At 37.7% G+C, this 22,912-nt stretch overlaps 1 protein-coding gene across 1 annotated transcript in view; it reads right to left on the bottom strand.

Moving 5' to 3' along the window:
* Nucleotides 1-2,567: 2,567 nt before the first annotated feature.
* Nucleotides 2,568-22,912, bottom strand: part of LOC118277387 (putative transcription factor SOX-15) — a 130,196-nt gene continuing 109,851 nt past the window's right edge. Inside the window, exon 4 of the mRNA XM_035596159.2 lies at nucleotides 2,568-4,800. Within this exon, the coding sequence (XP_035452052.1) occupies nucleotides 3,551-4,800 (1,250 nt within the window). The 3' untranslated portion in view covers nucleotides 2,568-3,550. The remainder of the gene's footprint in view (nucleotides 4,801-22,912) is intronic.

The following is a 22,912-nucleotide window of genomic DNA, read 5'->3' as shown; positions in this document are numbered from 1 at the left end:
TCGGTAAGACTAGTAAGCTATTTCTGATTTTAAAATCCTTAATTCGCACAGAGTCGAAATTTTGCTTGTTTTAGACTGAATGTATTTCCATACATTTTAAGAAGATGATTTGATATTTTACGAATGTATTCTTCATCATTATTTATCATCAACAGATCTTTGTCCACTACTGGACTAATCTACTTAAATGATAAATGATATTTATTTTTGCAATGCTTTACACGTTAAATCTCTCAAATGACTAGATGAGGCCGTGATACAAATGCTCTTAGTTTATATATTACCATTGATTTCATATATATAGGTATACACATCCCCTTACTCCATTCTCACTGTTCCAGATAACATCTTCAGTATATCTCCCCCTACTTCCCCACCCTTACACCGTGGTCAGTGCGCAAACGCATATTTTATTGGTTCTCTATCGGCCATTACGTCGCGCGCTGTTTTTATGTTCATTCAATTTGATACGTTGCCACGCGACAACGCGACATCTGTCTAGTTTGACTGTAATTGTTGCTAATGGGCTTTAATTAGTTGTTGTTATGAATTGGCAATAGGCTCACCATCTATTGCATGGGACTTAAATTGTGAAATGTGGGTGTATGCAGTGGCATTACCTGCCATATTGTGTGCCTCTGTCTACCCCTTTGGGGATTAAAGGCGTGACGATATGTATGTATGTATGTATATTATGAATTGGCTTGTTGTTGCTGGTTCCTGAACCTGAAGGTAATGGTATGGGTTTGGAAGAGGTACTGTAATTGTATGTGCTTGGTGTGATTCAAGTTTTATTGTGAATTGGACTAGATTGGGATTGATCATAACATTTATTTACTTAAGCCTACATTTATTTCCATATCATAAGATTAAGTAATAATAAAAACTATAACTTCTTAAATATTTTTGTAGGTAGGAACCATATAAACGCATCCTCCAGTAAATTCCATTCGTCTATTTTAATCGCTTTTTCTACAATCATAATAACATCACAATATCAGTGATTACTAAAACTGAGAATACTTACTTAATTGATGTTCTTTTGTCAAAAATGTTTTTTACTTAAATCTTATAGGTATCCTATATTATTGAGAATTTATTGATTTCTCAACCTATCTAAAATAATTAATTTTCAGAAAATGAAAATACTCTGACGTGCTTCATGTTTCGTTCAGATTTTATAGATACTTATTTATTCTTCGTTTCATTTTACATACACTAATAATTAGCCAGATCCTGAAATCCGTGATGCTTTTCGATGGTGCTGCTAGGCAATCCCTCGTTGCAGCTATGTGTTTGATGACTGAGATATGGTAAAATGCTATGGTAAAATTATTGAAAAATAAATAAAAGCCACAAATGAATTGACTGTGTTTATTTTCTTCTTGACTGGCAATCAAGTCTCCAATCCAATGACTGACTAAGTTGTCCCTAGTGATTAAATTAATAAAATAACTACGTATAATTTAAAAACGAGACAATAAAATCTTAATTATCACGTATAACAGTTCGCGTCAAAATAAGCTTTATGCGAAACTGGAAGTAAGTCGAAAAAAGATTTTTTACTCAAATATGGTAATCGCTGTTGTTATTTTAAGTATGTTTTATTTTTTCATTTATTTTTAGGCTTAGGCGAATGGTAGCGCTTTTTTATCATGCACATTACCTTTTTCTTTCATTTTAAATTCAGCGATAGGATTGCTTTTAAAGGTGCACCAATTTTATTAATAGCCATTCGCATCCATCATAACTTTAGTGTTGTACGATACATCGTACACCATTTTTGACTATTTAATAGGCTAGAAAAGGACCTGACTAGAAAGCATATATACCTACATATTATATATCTCAAAATATAAGTAGATTTACTTCGACAGTCTTTGTGTTCATAACTGGAAGATATAAACTGCTGTTTCTTATCCGGGGCGCCCGTGTTTGATAAAGATGCTTCAATAAATCAACATACCTTCCTACTTAAAAACAAACTTGCCAAAAACATTTAACATCTCAATTATACCACCACAAAGTTCTCCGAAATCATACCTCACGGACGCAGCAAATGTTCGTTTCTGTACTTAGTTCGTGTGTTGGTGTTTTCTCCAAAACGTCAATACATCAATGGGCACGGTTCTCTTTGCAGGGGCGTGATACCGCGGCCCGCGTCGTAATTACAGGCGCGGGCGCCCGCGGGCCGCACCGTCACACCCCTGCCTTCGCAAATTATTTAGTAATTTTAATTTTATTTGGACTTATACCGCTTTCGTTTTGTTCCTCTTGCGTTTAGCGTTTGGCAAGTGTAGTGATGGTAATGTATCATTAAATGTGTCATTAATTTGAATCGATCGCTATCGCAGGATTAAAATAAATATGCGATGCTTTTGAATCGACGCTCAGTGTGGTATTATGCAAGAGGATTTTCGTAAGATTCTTTATGATATCAACGGAATGAATTTGTTAAGTTTTGTGTTCTTGTCAAGGAAATATCTTCGGTTTTATTCATTTAGTGCGATATTCATCGCTATTCAGTTCAGTATGGGTTGTTCGATGTGAGATAAAATAAGGCAAAGTTGCATAATGAATAAGTTTTATTGTTCCTTATAAATTTTCTTACAATTAGGAAGAACTTAGTTTCGCAGTGCGAGTGTCTTTTACTAATCTAAAGAATTGCAGCATAAACTAAAAACAATTTAACTAGGTATAGTTTTAGTCAAAATAATTATAACCTATGAGATATTTTTTATTAAAATATTCTAACAGTTTATACAGAAACAGTAATTGTATAATATTTATCAACTATAACGATATAAAAATACGACTTAAATATATATCTACAGGCTTATTGGAAGAACTATATTTCATTTAATTCGACGCTCATTTTAGTTTTATCTACGAAATATACAAAAATAGTTACAAATAAATAATCTTTTACATAGGAATCGTAGTACTCGCTACCTCTATGGTATACGGATTTGGACGTACAAAAAATATTTTAGGACCTCTTCACATAGCACCAATTCACATAAAATTATTTTATTTTAAATATCTTCAAACTCTTACTAGGTATAACAGTCGCTGTCACAAATTGCTGCCGCTGACACACACTCGTACAAACAAGACACAGACAATTTTGGAACTACAAACGTGCATACAAGCCGTCGCGCTTTTATAATTATAATATTTTTTGTTTTTCTTTTATTTTTCTTACAAATCGTATAAATTCACTTAAAATACGTTACTCTCCTTTTAAATTTATTCACAGTGTAATAAATAATTGAAAAGTTTTAAACAAATTACAAAAAATCGCTAAGGTTGCGAGCTAGTTATAAAATATATTTAAATTTCTGAGTTACATCACTTTGCCTCCGCGGTACACAATCTATGCGAACACGTAGCGTTAGATCACATTCGTATTTCGTGTGTAATTAAGTAGAACAATATCACTTTATCGCAGGACACTATCGTACATTCCACATTACATTAGAAGGAAATCAACTCTTTGGGCTACAGTTTAGGAAGAGTCCATTTGCTACCCCGTGTCAGTCCTATCTAGTCAATTGCTGTAACAAGTCTGCCGGACCCCGGCTAGGATTACGCTGAACTCGTCCTCGGGCCTCACGTCGGAGCCGGGCGCAGAGGGCACGTAGTTAGCGGGAGGGGCGCCGGCGATCACAGACGCGTACGGAGAGGCGTACATCCTCTCGGAGCAGTACTCGGGGCCCGGCGTCTGCTCGGGGCAGTACGGGGGCCGGTAGTTCTGCTGCTGCTGCTCGTATCTGTACTGCTGCTGCTGCTGGTGCTGGTCCAGCGGACCCTCGGCTCCGTAGTCCAAGTATTTGTCAAATTCCCGCGCGTCCACGTCAGACTCAGGCGAGCCCGTCCTAATCTCTGGACGAGGATTCATGAAGTTCTGCTCTCCTTCTTGCTGCTGATTATTTGGCGGCTCCTCGGAGAAGTAGCTGCCGCCAGTGTCATACTCAGTTTTTGGCTGATCGGGATAATGAGACACATACGAGTCTTCTGTTTTATACATCTGTTCGTATTGCTCGAAGGGATGATACTGGATGGTGTACTCCGTGGGCACAGGGCCGCTCGGAGCGTTAGACACTCTTGGCGTTGAAGTACCAAGAGCTTGCTGGTCTTGCGAGGTCGCGACTGGTGGGAAGAACGTTCCTGTTACCAGTGGCGGCTGTTCAGTCAAAGTCCTCTGCGTGCACATGACGTACATCCCGTTAGCCATTCCCATGGCTGCGACAGGCGCTGGCGAGAAGGAACCCGGCGTTCTATAAGTCTTGTACGGCGAGTACGAGTCAGACATTGAGGACGCATTAATCGCCCGCCTTCTCTCCTCATATTGAAAGTTTTCCTTTTCATTCTCAACTGGAGATGCGTCAGGTGTTGGTAGGGGAGCCTCAGCGGGTGCGCTCCTCCTGCCTTGTGGCTCGGGAGACCGCGCCGGGGATGATTCTGGAGTTTGGACATGGCCGTTGAATTGTTGATTGTTTTGGAAGTCAGATGCGAGAGGCGAGGTTCGATACGGGGAGAAGCCGGCTCCGGGGTTGTGGCTGAAGCGAGGGTCGGGGGAGTCCGTGCCTGCCGCGTAGGGCGAGCCGAGCGCTGCGGAGGTGGCGGGCGGCGCGCTGGCCGGCGTGGAGGGCTGGTTGGGCCTGGTCTTGTTCTGCTTCCGTCGCCGGGGCCGGTACTTGTAGTTGGGGTGCTCAGTCATATGGATGACCCGGAGCCGCTCCGCTTCCTCCACGAACGGCCGCCTGTCTTGCGGTGTGAGCGAGCGCCACTTTTTACCTGGAAAATAAAAAATGAAAATGAGCCGATTGTGTTTGTCAGCGCACAATGTTGCTACACGTTTTTACCGAGCGGAGAAAATTGACGTGGCATGACTTGTCGTGGTGATATTACGATATTATTTACGAGACTTTTTATCCGCCGTGTAACAGAGAGGTTTATGCGTTTAGCGTGAAAAGCTATCACTGTTTTTCTGCAAAAGTGCGTATCGAAGAGTGTTGCCACGTTTTTCATGTTTTACGACACGTTTGAGATTTGCTGTAGATGGCAGCTAAGATACATAGTAGTATATGTAGTTTAGCTCACAATTGTCATAATATTCCGTAAAATATTGCAAAAAATATTTGCGTTCAATATATCATCGTAAGACAGCTGTAACATTATACTCGATGTTTATTAGTATTACCTTTCGTATAATATGTAGATAACATCCAAGAATAATATTAGTGGCATGTTAAATAAACAAAATAGATTCAAGCAGTCACAAGTCAAGCTAAATAATCACGATAGTGTTTTATCAAATAACTATAAAACACGTACTATGAGGGTATCATAAATAACATCATATATCTTGGTCCGAGAAACGTGATGCGGTTAGGGGATTTTGAGTTTTATTTTTGTGTGTATAAAGTGAAGATTGCTTTGTGTGTTATAGTGTGAGGTTCGGAGAGAAATTATCGAGGAGTCCGAACAATCTTTAAGGATATTTATCAAGGCGACACTACTTGCTACCGGCAAAACAAACAACTTCACTTTTAGTGATGCGCCGTGTCGATATAAAAAATGGTAATTTATCAACCGACAATTTAAATAGGAGGCTGATTTTTGTACCTTAATGGAATGGAACGAAGAAACTACATTTATTTTTATTTCATTTCTTTGTATTTGTGGTTTTGTGCGATCTTAGATATTAATTTTAGGTTATGAATGTTTCTAAATAATGGCATCTTATTTTTTTTGCTAATAAGCTAAATCTAAGTTTAGGCCCTAATAAGTTTTGAGAAATGTTACTAGTTAATATTTTCTTAAAGAATCTAACATGTTCTTAAAAACAACAAATAAAAAAGCTACGTCACTCAGGTACTGACTTAGTTGAGTGATGTCAAATGTCATTAAGACAAATGAAGGGAAAAAGCTTCCTGTAGTGCAAGGTCTTACTCCATTAGTCGACTAATACTTATCGATGTTTTTTATCGATAATTAATGATGAGTTGTATTATTGAGATTAAGAGCACTTGTCAGCGTTTGGGTGTGTCTTTTTTATTAATTTACTAGCTAGGATATCTTTATGGCTATATTTATTTTATTAAATTTCAAATAAGTACTTATTCATAGTTACGCACGTTTGCAAATATTAAAAATATTTTTATATGTCTAGATAAAATATAGTTCTGTGTCTATATTTACATATTGATCTTATATGGATGAATTTGGGAGGTCTGGCAGTGACATAAGATAATGATAAAGCTATCTTAGATTACAGCTACTTTTATAAATGACACCGATGTCAATAGCGGGTCTTTTTTATTAAAAAAAGGCTTATAATATTTTTAATTCATTGCTCAATATCCAGCCCCGGATCTACATTTTTTTTCACCCGGGGCAAAATTTGAGAAATGCCGCCCCCACCTACTTTTTTTTTTTTTTTTTTTTTCATTAGGATTTTGTCCTGTGTCGTGGGTGCGTTTACAAACATACAAGTTCACATGCACACAGACCCGAAACAACAATTTGTGGATCACACAAAGAGTTGCTCCGTGCGGGAATCGAACCCGGTACCCGTTGCACGGTAGCCAGTTGCCCAGTCACCGCACCAACCGTGCAGTCAAATCGTGTTTATTTTCACCTTTTTCACCCATATAATTGCAACAATCAGATGTCCACAAATTGTTTGAAATTTGGACAAAGCTTACATACTAACCTACCTTCCGGAAATAATGCATCCATTATTGTTCATTCTGTGTTGTGTATTATTTACAGATAACAAGACCTAAACCTAGGATATATATTTAATAACAAGATAGGGTTTAAAATAAAAATATGCATTATAAAATTAAAAATATATTATATACTAAACTTGTTAACAGAAATTACAATGTTACTCTTCGAGCTTTTTGTTCAGCAAATAAGTCTATAGCCTTGTCGTAATTTATCTCGTGTGCAATACGATTTTCTATGGCTAAGATTGCAAGACCCGATAAGCGTTCCTGGCTCATAGAAGATCGCAAATAATTTTTTATTAGTTTTAATTTGCTAAGACTTCTCTCGCAGCTTGCGGACGTAGTAGGAAGTGTAGAATAAATGCCAGCCCCGGATCTTCATTTCTTTTTTGGCGGGGTAAAAATTAAAAATGCCGCCCCGCCTACCTACTTATGTTTATTTTCACCTTTATCATCCATATAATTTCAGCGATCAGATGTCCACAAATTGTTTGAAATTTGGACAAAGCCTACATACTAACCTACGTTCCGGAAATAATACATCCACACAGGCCTACATTTTCTTTTTCACGAAAAAGTGTTTCAAGTTTAATTAGGTCTCCTATAGTAAATGGGGTGTGCTGATCACGAATCTGTGCTTAGTTTTCTAGCACAGATTCGTGATCAGCACACCCCAGTCGTTTCAAGTCAGGTTTTTAGGAAAAGTGTGAATAAAATTTTTCATAGAAACTGCCAAAAAATCTTAGAAAATATTTATTAAAGATATATTTAAAAAAAAATTCAATAGGCTCACCCCCCAATTACATGGGACTTTAACACAAAATGGTGAAAAGTGGGTGTGCATTGTATAGCGGCATTACGTGCCGTAATGTACACCTCTGCCTACCCCTTCGGGGATAAAAAGGCGTGAAGTTGTGTGTGTGTGTATTTAAAAGAAAATTACACTACAAAATTGAGCTGCTCATAAAAAAAATAACCTACGTTAGACAGACGTTGGTTTTTTTTAATGAAATCGTTCTCTTTTTCCCTGAAAACTGCGCCCTGTTCAAGGCCCAGCAGTAATCAGGCATCATTCTAATATCCCAACTTCCTTGGCAGCGTCTGTCCATCTCCTTTATGTTTTGATGGAACCTCTCTCCCTGTTCCTCGCTGACAACTCCAAGATTTTCGGGAAAATAGTTAACATGGGAATTCAGAAAATTAAGTTTAAGGCTCATATTGCATCCCAGTTTTTTATAATTTTGGAGCATCTTAGCTACAATTTCTTTGTACTTAATTTGGAGACTTGTTATTTCCAAGGAAATCTTCTATGACTTCTACGAATGAACTCCATACTTCAGATTCATCCTGGGTCATTGTATTCTGGAACAATCTATCCGATTTTAAATTTCGAATTTGAGGGCCTACAAAAGTTCTTCTTTAAGTTGAGCTTGAGAAAGTGCAGGAAATTTGTCGCATACGTATTAGCAGTCACCTTGTTTATTTTAAGCTTTGACAAACTGCTACATCAATCCTAACTGTATGTGAAGGGGAGGTGAAAGAACTGATTTTGGGTTGGTGCACATTTTTTTGTCCCAGTACAAGTCTTTCTCTGAAAGGCCATTCTTTCTTAATGTAATGTAAATTTCGTGCTCGACTGTCCCACTCGCACAAAAATCATGGATACTTTGTAAATCCAGACTGCTGACCCAAAAGCATAGATATTATTTTGAGGTCTCCTGGAGACCTCAAAAAAGAGTTGCCCACAATATTCGCTATACTTTATTTTATTTAGCAACAGCTCAAGATTCTCGTTCGTTTCTTTGAGATGCACGGAGTGAGCAACAGGCACCGAACCATAGGTATTACCATTGTACAACAAGACACCCTTCAGACTTCTCTTAGAAGAATCAATAAATAACCTCCATGATGTGGAATCGTAATTATTAGCTCCCAGTTTCATGACTACTTCAGGAATATTATTACAAAACACCAGTGAACTCTCTTGAGAGAAATACATATTTCGCGAACTCTTTTTCACGATGCCTGCCCACGAAAATGTGGTTCCTGGAGCCAATAGATTTTTGTCTTTCAGTCGTGATCCTAGGATTTGTGCAGCATCCTTTGATAGACCCAAACCTCTCACTAAGTCATTTAATTCAGCCTGGATTAACTGTTGAGGTTAACCTATATCAGGATTGAAAATTCCTGGTCCATGAGGTACAGGTCGTTTAGCAGACGGTAAATTAGGATACTGAATTTTATGTTTGTTTTTCGAATGGACACCCTTTACATCACAAGAGCAAAAGTAGCAATCGACAAGTGCTAAATACAAACTACTCACATTTTTGTCACAAAACACTGTCGTGGAGACAAATCGACGAGGAAGTTTTCGAACATAGCTTCATCTCACGGTAATCAAACGCGTGCTGCCCCGATCTGCGATTCCTGCAGGCGAGCAAGAGCCGGTATTTTTAACCGACTTTATGTACTATTTTCTTTTTTTGATGTCGGGGGGAAACCTTCAAAAGCCGCCTAGCTTTTTGGGGAGAAAGACTAGGGAGTGTGGGATTTTTATCTCACTAAAACCGACCCGGTGGCCACCTTCAGCACCGATAAGGGGCACCGAGACCTCTAACTAGACCTGCTCCGGAGCCCCTATGGTGCAACACCTGTTGTGGCACATCCCTAGGGAGACATGTACCTCCCATTAGCCTCGTTGTGCAAGTTGCACGGCAGCAGCATTGACTGCACGGTTAATGCGGTGGCTGGGCAACTGGCTGCCGCGCAACGGGTAGCGGGTTCGATTCCCGCACGGAGCAACTCTTTGTGTGATCCACAAATTGTTGTTTCGGGTCTGGGTGTCATGTGCATGTGAACTTGTATGTTTGTAAATGCACCCACGACACAGGAGAAAATCCTAATGTGGGGTAAAGTTTTTAAAAAAGAAAAAAAGCACGTGACCACTGTGCCATCGTCTTCCCTGAGGTCGCTAGATGGGCACCTAGAGTCCCCACTTTAGGTACCCGCGACCCCAAAGGTCCGCCTGCAGTTGATGCAGGCGGGATTAGGCGTCAAGGCTGTTGCCACCTCGACGCCTTCTATGAGCAGGATCGGCCCTCACACGATCCCGCTCAGCAGCCTCCTTTTGGGACATTACAGTCTCACAAAAGGAGGCCACCTCCCTCCAGTTTTCTGTATCTGCCAGCATAGCCTCTACTACTGCTGGCAGAGACAGGTCTCGCCCGATCTTGGTTACCAGGACCCGCCGCTCTGAGACCCACGCTGGGCACTCTTCGAGCGTGTGCTGTGCGGAATCCAGGTTACCTCCGCAGTGGTGGCAATTTGCCGTGGTCTCTCGCCCAATCTTGTTCAGGTACTCACCGAAGCAGCCATGTCCGCCAGGCTCTCTTTTCAGCCAGGCTTCGAAATGCGGCAAAATGACTTCGACAACGCGCTTGCGTGAGATCTCTGGCTGTTGTAGCCGCTCGCGCCACCGCTCGAGCGCGTGTCGCCTTTCTTGCCGCCTCAGCCTAACGAACGCCGCTCCTGGCACTCTACCACCGCCGTTTTGACGGACGGAACGGATTTGGTCGTAGACCTTCGCGTCCATATCCGCCAGGATATCCAACGGCGGAAAGCGAGCCAAGAGAATGAACACATGAATGCAATAAATGATTTGAGTTTGAGTTTGAGAGTTGCCGCCTCGAAGGACACCGTTCGGTATCCTCGTGCGATACGGATGGCCATTTTCCGCTGCAGACGATAGATTTTCGTTCTGCAACGTCGGAAGCCTGACAGTCGAGCTGACCAAACAGGCGCCCCGTAAAGGACCATCGATCGCACGACACCCGCGTAGAGGCGGCGAACTTCTTCTCTTATGTACTATGCCTACGCGCCTAGCGAATAATAAAATGTTCCACTGTGTCCACTGGTCCGTGAAGTGTGAATTTTGCCGCCCCCTGAATTTGCCGCCCGGGGCATGGGCCCCGGCTTGCCCCCCCCTAGATCCGGGGCTGTATATCCGAGGAAAAGAATAGAGTATAGAGGACTACATAATTATATTGTATAGAGTGTGTTCTCGTGTCAGTCAATTACAAAACAAATGATAGAACGCAAAAATTGACAACTAAAAAACATTATAAAAACATTTTATTACGAGCTCCGAATAACTGCGATACGTTCACTATAATCATTAATCCAACTAATCTTTTATATTATTAAACACATAATTCACAACCTACACACGTAAAATCTATATCATTATTTAAAACACATTTACTGTCATACGCGACATTTTACCTATTAGTCATTTGTCGAGATTAGCGATAAAACATCGACTACCGGACTTGGTGGTGTCACCTCACTACGCATTCTTTGTAACATCTAATAAAGCTTTTAGTGGCCGCTTTATTACCGTGGTAATGACCTGGATGGTCTGACACCTGGCTAAACATTTGATACTTTAAGACCTAGATTTGTGAAGCGTGTTGGGTTTTGTACTGTGAAGTTTGTATCGGTGTCTAAGGATTGTTTTGGATGTTTAGTTATTTACTGATATCACACACAAGTGATATATTGCCGTACTTAGAGTAATTTAATGGTTACTTTTAGCACAGTACTTAGTCATTGTTTTCGTAACAGAATCGTTACTTAGGTATAGTTTAAGAACAAAGTTACTTTATGTCTATGAGTATGATAGTTAAAAGTTTTTTGGTTTAATGTGTGCTATTTATACCTTGGGGTTTTAAATTGAGGTTTATGTTTTACTCATACTTTTGCATATCTTATTAAGACATAGCAGGGTGGCAAATAGAGTCAGATTGTAATTCAGTGACTAGTCATATTTATATTAAAATTAGCTAATTTTTAATGTAACTCAAGGAGTTATAATTATATTTCATGGTGGAAAGATTAACTTGATATTGCGAAAAGATTATACCTAAATCTTATATACTACAGAAAACAATACCTAACATATTTTTACCTAACATAAACTGGTTTGAATCTAACAATCAGTATCGTACCTACTTACAATAATTAGTTAAAATCATTCACAAGAGACCACCAGTCTCGCCTGTAACCGGAGTCGCGCTATCGTAATGTAATTGAGTGGCGGCGATAAAGCGGACATGCGCGTGCTCAGGAACGGAAGCTACGCCGTCAATTTTATACTATATATCTATATAGATATAGTAGGTATATTATATGAAACTTATAGTTATAGCTGAAGAATTGTGGTGGTCTAGGTAGAGTAAATTTTGACACAATTGAGAAAGATAGGGTTTTTATTTTTCTGAAATTAGTGGTGTTATAGACGACAGATGGATTGTAGGCCTCTTCTTTTAAACTACTTGATACCTTAAATTAAGTAAGACTAGAAAAGTTAAAATAAGTTTATTAATATTAGAACTTGAGACGGGATATTTTTTACCATGTTTATCTATTTCTATTTCTAACATGGTAAATATCCCGTCTCTAATATTAGTGTTAGTGACCATGTCAGTTTAAAAATTTATAAAGTAAGTTTAGTTAACAATCGCGTTATAAATATAGGTTTTGTGTAAAAAAACTTTTGTAACGTTATCTAATAATCTGATTTATCGTCACCGTAGATACGAGCAAAAATTCCTACCAGTTATTTTTCAACAGGAAAAAAATGCACAGATCAATCAAAAGGACATACAATATTTAAGTAAATAAAATATCTTTCATATCACAAGTTCTACTCTAAAATTATTCGTAGAAAACCACCCAAGAAAGTAGGATATCTTTCAATCATTATAAATGGGTGCCCATTAACTAAAAATTGAGGTATACAACCTTTTCCAAAAGTTGAATGACAGGAATCAATCAACGTACAACCACCATAGACGACATTTTTTTTTAATTTCTTGGTTATACCACTTTGCGTGAAAGATCGACGATTTAGTTAAAACCTTTTTTTTTTTGAGGTGACGTTCTAATTTTGAAAATGTATAGTGGTCGATTATTTATTTTTTTGATGTTTTGATATAACGTGGACAAAACAGGTAACAGTAGAAAATCTGATCTGTTTTGAACAATATTTTTAAAGCCATAAATTATTTTGTTCAAATTGGAAATGATATTTTAGGATTTGTGGTAGTTGAGTTCTTATATACTAAAGGTCCACCTAGCTGAAATAAATGGACAAATAACTACCTTTATTTAACTTTTTTATCATGTTTGTGATATGGTTAACCCAGTCTTTAGCATTTTTTTTTCAGAATAAAATCGTTACTAAGGTATACTCGTAGTTTAAGTACGATAGTAAGTCCCATTTAAAAATCGTTTAATTCTTGCTAAGCACAAACACAGACCAATTATACAATAAATCAATTATTATAACATAACCACACACACAAAAAAACTTTAAGAATAATCCGAAAGGAATTTCTTTACAAGTCAAAATCATTCCAAACTAATATCAAACTATGAAATAGATCATTCATTAATATCAACAGATCATTAGGGAGTTAATGATGGCGATCTAATTAATGACATGCGCAGGAGTGGACCACCGCGTCATAACAAGCATGATCGATTGGATCATTATAACTTGATCATTTTTGTTTTTTTTTTCGTATCTATGATGGTATGAGGGCTTCTGGGTATTATTTTGAGTGTAGTTGTTTCTTGTGTTTAGTTATTGGGTATGATGGCTGTCTTAGATTTTATTTTTCGGTCATAGAACAGGTGCTAATTGGGGATTTGTCATGTTTTGCATAGGAGATTCTGTTTACTTAATGCAAACTTTTTTTATTTGTAATTGAGAGCCTGATTGAAACAGTAGTATAGTATAGTCAAGAAATTCGGCAAAGGTATGAAACACTGAAATGGGGTAAAGGTTGATTTATTTGAGCCGGCCAATCAGGGCGCCGGACGCGCTCTCGTTTTGATTATTTAAATGTAAATCTAACTCATACTAAACCTTAGTATGAGTTGACTGTCAGTAGAATATCTTTCAATGGAAAACTTTTCAACAAAACTACACTGTTTGACTTAAGGCACGAATGTGTTCGGAGTGCGAATAAGTCGTTTATTATTATACAATGTCCAGTTATTACATTTAATATTCAAAACCAGGAAGCGCTACAATCTGCGACCGAAAAATCAAACGCCCCCAATCAATCGTTGAACCCGCACTAGTACCACAAACAGCCGATAGATGGCAGCATCGATTTTTTTGCGCCGACGGATGTCGAAGAGCATGCGATGCATTCTAAATTTATATCCCCCCTCCCTTTCTACTCGTAGCTTTATTATCCCCGTCTCTTTCTAGCAAAATATTTTTTTTTGCATTTCGATTCCAAGTGCGTGGTCAATTTTGTCGTTTTTTTTTTAAAGTCTTGTCTCATAGTATCTGGACAGTGGCCGGTTCGTTTTATTGTCGTGCGTATGTAGACTTTTATTTCGGATCGCGATACAGGGTCATGTTGAAATTATTGGCTGAATTTAAATCATACGGTCCGTGCCGTTCAGGTAGAAGTATGTACTGGTCGCGGCCTGATACGATTGCCGATTGTGGATTATTATACTTTTATTGGCTGTAAACTGTTTTACTTTGACTTTGGGAATGAAATTCCCTCAATTGTTAAGTTATTGAGTTAATACCTATATTTATTCGAAGGCAATTAACAGCTTAGTTATCACTTTTAAAAACATTATGCTGATTTCTAAATCAATATTCTACAGACGAGGACAGGATCCTTACTCAATTATAATAAACTCGCACTCGTAACCACGAGATCAGCTCTCCTAAGATCTAACAGACAACCTAAGATATAGCTTACGGCAGAAAAAGCTGCGGACTGCCTAGCGAGTTACCGGGGCTCCGGCTCGAAAAGCAGGACTAGGAACGGGGTGATTTTTAAATCAGCAAGAGTTTGACAGACACTCTCACCTCACAAAAGGCGGGAGAAGTCATTGAATTATTTTCTCCACTCAAAAAGAGGCAGAATAAACAACAAACCTTCTATTACTATCACCAATTTCACGAACGCAGTTTCGGCTTATCTCAAAGGCTCACATCTCCACAAATGTCCAGCTATTCCATGTCCAAACGGAAGCCTACAAGCCCTCAGGTCTCCGATGTGTCTGCTAAAGGTATTTTTTACCCTGAATTCTGAGAAACGTCGCGAAATAAAACAGCAAAGCTGCCGAAATGCATAAACCGACGCTTTATTCGGCTGAGCTATGTTGGCGGAAACGAAAGGCTTGCGAGAGGGTCCAAGGTGGAGAAAGGAGCGGGGAGGTTGTGTTACTGGTGGAAAATGTCTTTACAATTCCAAAGTAAGAGTTGTAAATATCTTTACCATTACCAATTAAGTGTATTTATCAGGAAATGTTTGATAGCAACAATCTTGTTTCTTACAAAGAAGTAATTAATACACTAGTTAAGAAAACTCTCGTTTTAAGTTTACTCCAAAGAAGAAGTAACGATAGTAAGAAGCCAATTTATTCTTAGATTTCTGTCATTATGAATCCTTTTGATTTCATACAATCAAATGACTAAGTCCCGGAAACTTCCCTAACAAAGAAGTACGATCAAAAAGGCCCTCAAAGTATATGCGTTCATGAAACCCGCTGACATCTTCTACCTTAGACCGTGTATAGAAACCGAAGCTTATGTATGTATGTGTGTTCATACTTCAGTATGTAATAAACTTTAGTATCTCGTAGGAATAGCTGGCCAACGGCGACGCATTGTGCGTGCTGCACTGAACGCATCGACAACGCCTCTCGGACCGACTTTATAATCCATTTTATGTATTCGAAGCTATGATTTGCACGTAAAACGTGTAAAACCAACACTTTCTGGAATTCCTTGTAAGGAATTTGTTGAGTGTTTTCTGTTTGTGTTTATTGGGAAGTATTTGAATATAATTTTTAGGTGTGTTTCTGTCATAGTAAAAGATAGGAAAAGCAATATTTATTAATCTAATTGAATATGTTCACACATATAAACAAAGATATAAGACAACTTTATTTTATACATACATATACCCGTTATTAACACGTACATATACGTATTAACGATATTACACGATTATTTAACACAATATTTCCATAATACAGTAAAGAATTAAAAACCGCTAGTTAAGTCATAGTTGATTTGGAACAACAAATAATCTATGCAATACTTTTTACAAATTCGCGGCTTTAAAACCTAAAAAGCAACACTTCCAGTAACTATAAACATTTCTATAGCCGAAAGGAATACTAAAAAAAAAAGGTTTCACAAACAATTTTATTACATGTATTAAGTAGCAATAAATAGCAATAGAACAATATTCGCAGTACAGGCACATCTGCGGGACCTATAAGGAATATATTTTTCTAAGCTTCCTGTTTATATCAGAATCCTGACTGACATAATAAACAACCATGTACTATTCCATACAAATCCCATTCTAAACAGTTTTCATACAAAACTACAAATTTTCAAAACATCATCTCTAATATTTATTTCTCCTAATTTGACTGCATATCTCGGTTACAAGTCGTACTCATTAATCATATAGCTGTCCCGCTCTAACTTGTGACGTCGGTGTATTGTTGTCTCGTTCTAGCGCGTTAAGATGCGATGCGCGTACGCAAGCGGCGAGCTCGCGCGTGCCGAGACACAGTTGTTTTTTTCGATTACAAGAAAAAGCATAAAATGAAGTGATTGTTAAAGGTTTGGGCTATTGGATTAGTTTCCGTTCGGTCAGGGCCACTGGCGCGGATCATCTATTGATTAACAAGGAGCCACTCTATCGCCTTCATATTTTTTCTTAACGACAAAAAGAGCATGGTTCGGTACTACTCTAGTGCAAAGGGCTTTCGGCGGATGAAATAATGGATTAATTTGTAGAAGGATCAGCTGATCCTTCCTTTTTCTTAGTCATATTAGATATTTTCTTCGTACATCGACATGTCATGTGTTTTGTATTGATTACATAAATTATTCTATAGTGTTTTTCTATCCTAACATAATACGTCATCCATGATGTAGTTTTGCAAAATACTGAATGCCAATCCAAACTCTATGTCCTAAAAAACAAAACATTAACTTGTTTGACAAGTCTATCTGTATACGTATAGCATTAGAGATATAAATGGTATTGCCTTATGATAACACGTGTTTGTTGGTATTTCAACCCTGAAGTTTGTTTTTTTGGTTAGTTTCTAGGGCACTAAAATTCTAGTTTGAATATGTTTTGATTTTTTACTAATCTAATACCATTATTGCCTAGACAGGCGTTCATTGTTTCGAATCAATTTCCTCTCAAAAATAAGTAAATGTATCTCCAATTAAAGCGGGCTTCTAAGGGCTCGTCTCCACTAGTCTATTTACCCTTACAAGTGGTCACAAGAGGTGTTTTTTGTTTTCTCCCCATAAGTTAGGTGACTTATAAAGGTTGCCTTTTATGATAAAAAAATTGGGAGCGAGTTGATAAATCTTATCCACTACATAGGATTAAAAAAATCCTTGCAAAAAGTACCTAGAAATTACAACCTTCTCCCCTAAGAAATAGAGCCGTAACATTACCTACATAATATATATGAAACACATAATATACGTTACATATTTTCGTCCGTCACGTTGAAGGTTAAGTAAGGGCAGCTTCCCACTGCACGTGCTCATTAGACGCGCGGGTATTCGCGCCGCGTGTGTCGCGCGGTCACGTCGCTAGCACGCGCCGACGCTCGCGTCCATTGTTGTCCGTCGTACGATACGATATTATCTACGAGTATGTTTGTTAGTACAACAGTTTGTGAGGTAAAGCTGTGTTATTAGTTTGTATAGATAGTTGATGGTATTTGATAATATGGGAATTGTATCGAGGATGGGGTTTAAAATCAGTTTGGTTCAAATCTATTTTGAAAAAGTTTTTGGAAAAAGCGATATTAGAAAGATTACTGACAGCAATCAAAGATCCTTCAAAGAATATTTGGATTTGATGACTAAACAGTTTAGCACCAAAAGGGTTTGAGACATGTTTAGGTAGAAAACATAATTTTTCACCGATTTTAAAAACGAAGGAGGTTTCTAGCTTCTGTTACTCATATAATCGTGGACAAATATACATACCAAGTCACTGATATTTATAAGTGGCTGAATCGATTTTCTGTTTTTCAGAAGGGTTAGTTACCCTTAGGAGGCAGATTTTAGTGTATTTACGGATTACTAAATATAGGTAGATGTTAGTTTTTTTTAAATTTTGTTTATTTTGACCATATATCTTTTAAATCTACTTCTAGTACAATGGGCACGAGTCCCCCACAGCGGCATTGCACAGGTTTGCGCTAACTCCTAAAGGTTATTATTATTATAGGCGCGACAACGTGGAGGCTCTATTCGCCGAACCGCGCGTCTCCGCGGCAGGAAGTCGCGTCACGTGGGATGGGTACTCATTGATACATAAATAGTATTTCGATAGTTTTTTTGTGTTGAACCTTTATTTGGAATTTTAGAATGGAATGTTTATTGTGATCGATTGGTTTCGTATGATAATGTGGTTTGTTGTTAGTGGTGATAATTGTTAAGTTAGTTATGAATATGGGACTCGTGTTATTAAATGTAAAAAAAAAGAAATTGTTGAGGTCTTATTAAATTAGAATGTGTTGCTGAAAAATTATTCAGTTTTGAGTTAAAACACTTTTGAGTGCCTCATATAAATATAAATATATCACACTGACTAAGAACTAACATTATACCATCTTATTACTCACATAATACTCAGAACTGTAAAAAACCTTAAACATAAACGAAATTAGGAGAAATATTTTATGTGTTGCAACTTGCAAGATAAAAGTATTGCTTTCACCTATGAACGCGTTGATGTCTTTTATTTGGCCAGTTTCAATAATTTGATGGATGCCCAAATTGTTGACGAGAGGTATCAATATGTTTTATTTACTGTGAAAATATTAATCTGGAACTTTTTTAGATATTTTACTTTTATTTAAGTATGAAGTTTAGTTCTGTTGATATGTTTGTTTTGAGTTATGTCGAACCCAATATTAATAAAACCATATAATTACAATACTTCAAAATACCCTCTTACTCAACCGAATTTACAAACCAAATATTGCTATCTCAGACCAAAACATACAATCTCTTTTTGATCACCTCTACCCAGGAACCAAACACCCTAACCTTTGGCCACTAGACACACACAAACACCAACAACTTCATAACCTATCCACATAAACCCTTTTACAATTCAATCCTCAATATTAGCAGTACCAGTGACTACTGTCTGGTCGGCTCCACAAAGCCGGCGGGCGGTGCGCCTGCGCACGTCGGTCGCACGAGACGCATTAGCATGCGCGCTACATGTCACACCGCTAACGGTAGCCACCTTACGCTAAACTGTACGATCCAGCCGTTAATAGCTTAGTTAAAAGCTTTTATATAGAAATTATTGAGTAAATTATGAGGGGAAAGGTTTTTGAGGTGTCCCTCAAAATGTTAAAGATTAATAAGAAAGCGTTCGTTGGAAGACGATTAAAAAAGTAATGTTGTTTTGTTACTGTGTGACAATGACAATTCAGCTGTGTTGTGTATATTTAAAAGAATTACTACTTCTATTTTTTATGGAATAGGTTTCAAACGAGCAGACGAATCACCTGATGGTAAGTGAATAGCGCCGCTCATGGACACATGCAACACCAGAGGAGTCACGGGTGGGTTGCTGGCCTTTTAAAAAGGAATATGCTCTTTTCTGGGAGGTTTGAAGGTCGTATCGTCGTATGATCTTAAGGGTTATTTATTAACTACAGTATGGGTTTACCTTTGACTATGTCTTGGAATATAGATGAACTCAGTGTAAGTTTATTCCCTAACTGATCTGAAAGTCATTGGGGGAACTACACGTCTAGCATCCACTGCTAACAGTGGACGTCTTGTCCCTAATGACGTGATTGTAGATAATTTTGATATCCAAAATCAGTTCTCTTATATACCTGACCTAAAATTTTTCATTCATATTCATATTCAGAGATAATAAATCAAGCAATGACGTCATAGCTTTAATTCCATAATATACAAAAGCTCTTGTAGTTTTTATACCTACACTCGTTCGTCCTGTCAATACGTTTTGCCTATAAAAGGTGAATAATATTTTGACAGAGCGCCTCCGACTCATATATAATTCATGGAGACAGGTGGCGGCGCAGTCACGACCCATAGACAACGATGCTGAATTTTCTACTACCGGGAAATTGGTTACACAGGACTACAACATTCATTCTATTCGATATCGACAGATTTGTTTGAGCGAAGGAACACGTGTGTGTGTGTATGTTTTTGGTTCTTTTTGCGATGGAACAAAATGTTTTGTATTTTTTAGTGATGACGGTTACTGAGAAGATGAAAAGTAGTATGACTCATAAGAATATCAAAGCAAAATAATTGGCAACGTCTTAAATAGTTAATAACAAAGGTAAGAAGAACTAAGAACTCAATCTTGTATCAAAATCTGTGATTTGTCTCGTCAATCCCAAACTTAATTCCATAAATTAAAATGACCCATCGAATCATCCCTCCGCCTTCTTTCTCACAGTCCAGATGTTCCCATACATCATATTATAACATAAAGTCAACGACCCTAAAAATTCCACAATTCCAAACAAAATTACAGGGGCCACAAGCGTTCGTCGCCCAAATGACACGCCCGTGACGGCCAAATGACATAATTGTCAAAATAGTCACTGCACTGACAGCCGCACGTGACATCCACACCCGACAGAGACAAACATACACAAACCCCCCAAGATTGACAAGGACAGAAAATGGCGCGTCGGTGTCAATTATAGGCGGGGAAAGAGAATTAGAGAGGAGAACATGCCGGTTTCAAATTTGGAACCGTTTTGTTTTAAATCGATAAATTGTTCGATTTCGTGTTCGATTGCGTGTGGTCGATATTTCTAAGAATAATTGAATATCAATATTAAGTTATGATTCTATACTATTAAAATGATTACCGTCGAGTGAATGAATTCTGATTCATTCATCGCTCAAATGCGAAAATACTTCACGGTGATATTTCATAATAAAGAGCATTCTATTAAGCGACATTATTATTAAATACGGGCCACAATTTTATGTGCACATTTATTAGTGTGGTATAAGAAAAATCGGTCATATATTTGCGGGTCGCAGTCCTGCCCTTTCGACGCCTGTCGTGCATAAAGTCCGTGATCATTTCTCCTAATTATACGTGTGGCGAAGAGGGCAGGGACTTTTGGTTCGATGTGGGTGTTCGAAATATGAAATTACGAGTTGGCGCGAACGTGTGACAATGTTTTCTTTTTTAATAATAAATGGAGACATTGATTGCTGTTATTATGCCTAATGTGCCTACGTATGAACTATAAAGTTTTTTAATCACCAAAGAGGTTGGGTGCTTTGATTTTTTTAATGGAATTCACAATGATAAACGGGTAATATTTATGGGTTTTGAAATAAAATGTGAAGTAAGGAGATGTCACGCATTCAACGGTGTGTCGTGAAAGAGGGATAATTTTATTTATCGCTTTATAATGAGCATGTTTACACACAGTGTTAAAACCGGAGCCATTTATTTTGTAATATAAATAATCTGAATCATTTTGAAAGGTGGCGATAATGTATTTTATTTTCCGTTTAAATATTTTAGTGGATTGTGAACTTGGAAGCGCAAAATGTAAGTAATGATGATCAAAATATTGTTTTATACCCATTTTAAGATCAAGAACACTATTCCTAATGGCGAAAAATATAATTTACTTGACTATTTTGATATTCTCCTTCTTCTGAATCTTGTATATTTCTATAAACTGCTCACTATAATATAAGTTTCCTCTGACAAACAGCTTGTGAAGTAAATGAGTACAAATGTATTGCGGATGTATGTTTCATCCACGGTTCAATTCTTGCTTAAATAGAGCTCCAAGGTGTGTGAACTGACGTCAAAATACACGTCTAATGAACTTTGCCTCAGTCGGGAATATTTGTATACGCAGACTGCTGAAACTGGTCAAATGTTATGGAACTTTATGGTTTTGTAATAAGGTTGGAAGTTAATTGAAGAGTTTTGTGGTTTTCTGGGTAGCTTGATGTGCTGTTTTCTTAAAAAAATGGATGGAAGAGGATTAGGGTTGCATTTAATTTAAGCCCTTTATTTGGCAGTTGCGTTTGCATTTACTGGACTGAGGAGATCGATTTGAACGTACGACTACTCGTAACTTATTCAAATCGAATACTCATGTCTTTTGTTTTTCATAAAGACGAACGTAGGTTTTGTTATGTGTACCTAACACACATTTGCGTCTATTTACATTATAAGTTCCATGTTTAAGGAGTCAAGTCTATCATAGACAAGGACCAATTTGCAAGTCGTGACCCATCGCGTGATATCATACTAATTCAAAGTTATAGACCATAAAACCAGAGCATGTTGACTTAAACAAACATAATTAAAGACTATTAAATCACCGCTGACCCGCCATTAATCGATTCAACGAACTATCGTTATTAGAATCAATTATTTTATAATCGATAAAAAAATCGAGACACACGGAAGCTACACTACGGCCAATTATAGTGAGATAAAAAATCGATTGGTTACGATTATGACGGATCGGTTAATCGATTCATGCTTTCGACGTAAGTAGGGGAGGTATGGGAAAATTGCTTACAGGTCAACTTTCTTAATCACAATGTGTAATGTAGGCGGGTTGTGTATGTGTGTGTGCGTTTTTTGTTGTGTGCGTGAGCTGCTATGGACCTTGTTGGAAAGAGGTGAAGTGCTGCGATTACAAGAAAAACTGTGTTTACTTAGTGCTGAGGTCAACTGTAGGAAAACCGCGATTACTTCAGAGCATCGATTTGCAATGTACAACTGTAATTACAGCACAGTTTTCAGATTAAATGCAAATGTATCCTAGAAAAATATTTATTCAATGTTACCTAGATTCATAGATATCGCAGCCGCTTTTAATGAATGAATATCAAGTATTAAGTCCGAAGAAAAACGTCGACCAAACGCTTCAACCGTAAAATAACCTTCGATTGTCCCCAAAAATACTTCCAATCAATTTCCTGTGCCAGCCATTAAGTAAAAAAAATAAAAAGAAAAAAAAACACGTATAAAAAGGCAAAGTTCGCCGCCTATAGACCATTTCTTCGGGGTCATAGCACC

Source organism: Spodoptera frugiperda, chromosome 10, assembly GCF_023101765.2.
Source record: "Spodoptera frugiperda isolate SF20-4 chromosome 10, AGI-APGP_CSIRO_Sfru_2.0, whole genome shotgun sequence".
NCBI lineage: Eukaryota > Metazoa > Arthropoda > Insecta > Lepidoptera > Noctuidae > Spodoptera > Spodoptera frugiperda.
This window is presented reverse-complemented; position numbering and strand designations above follow the sequence as displayed.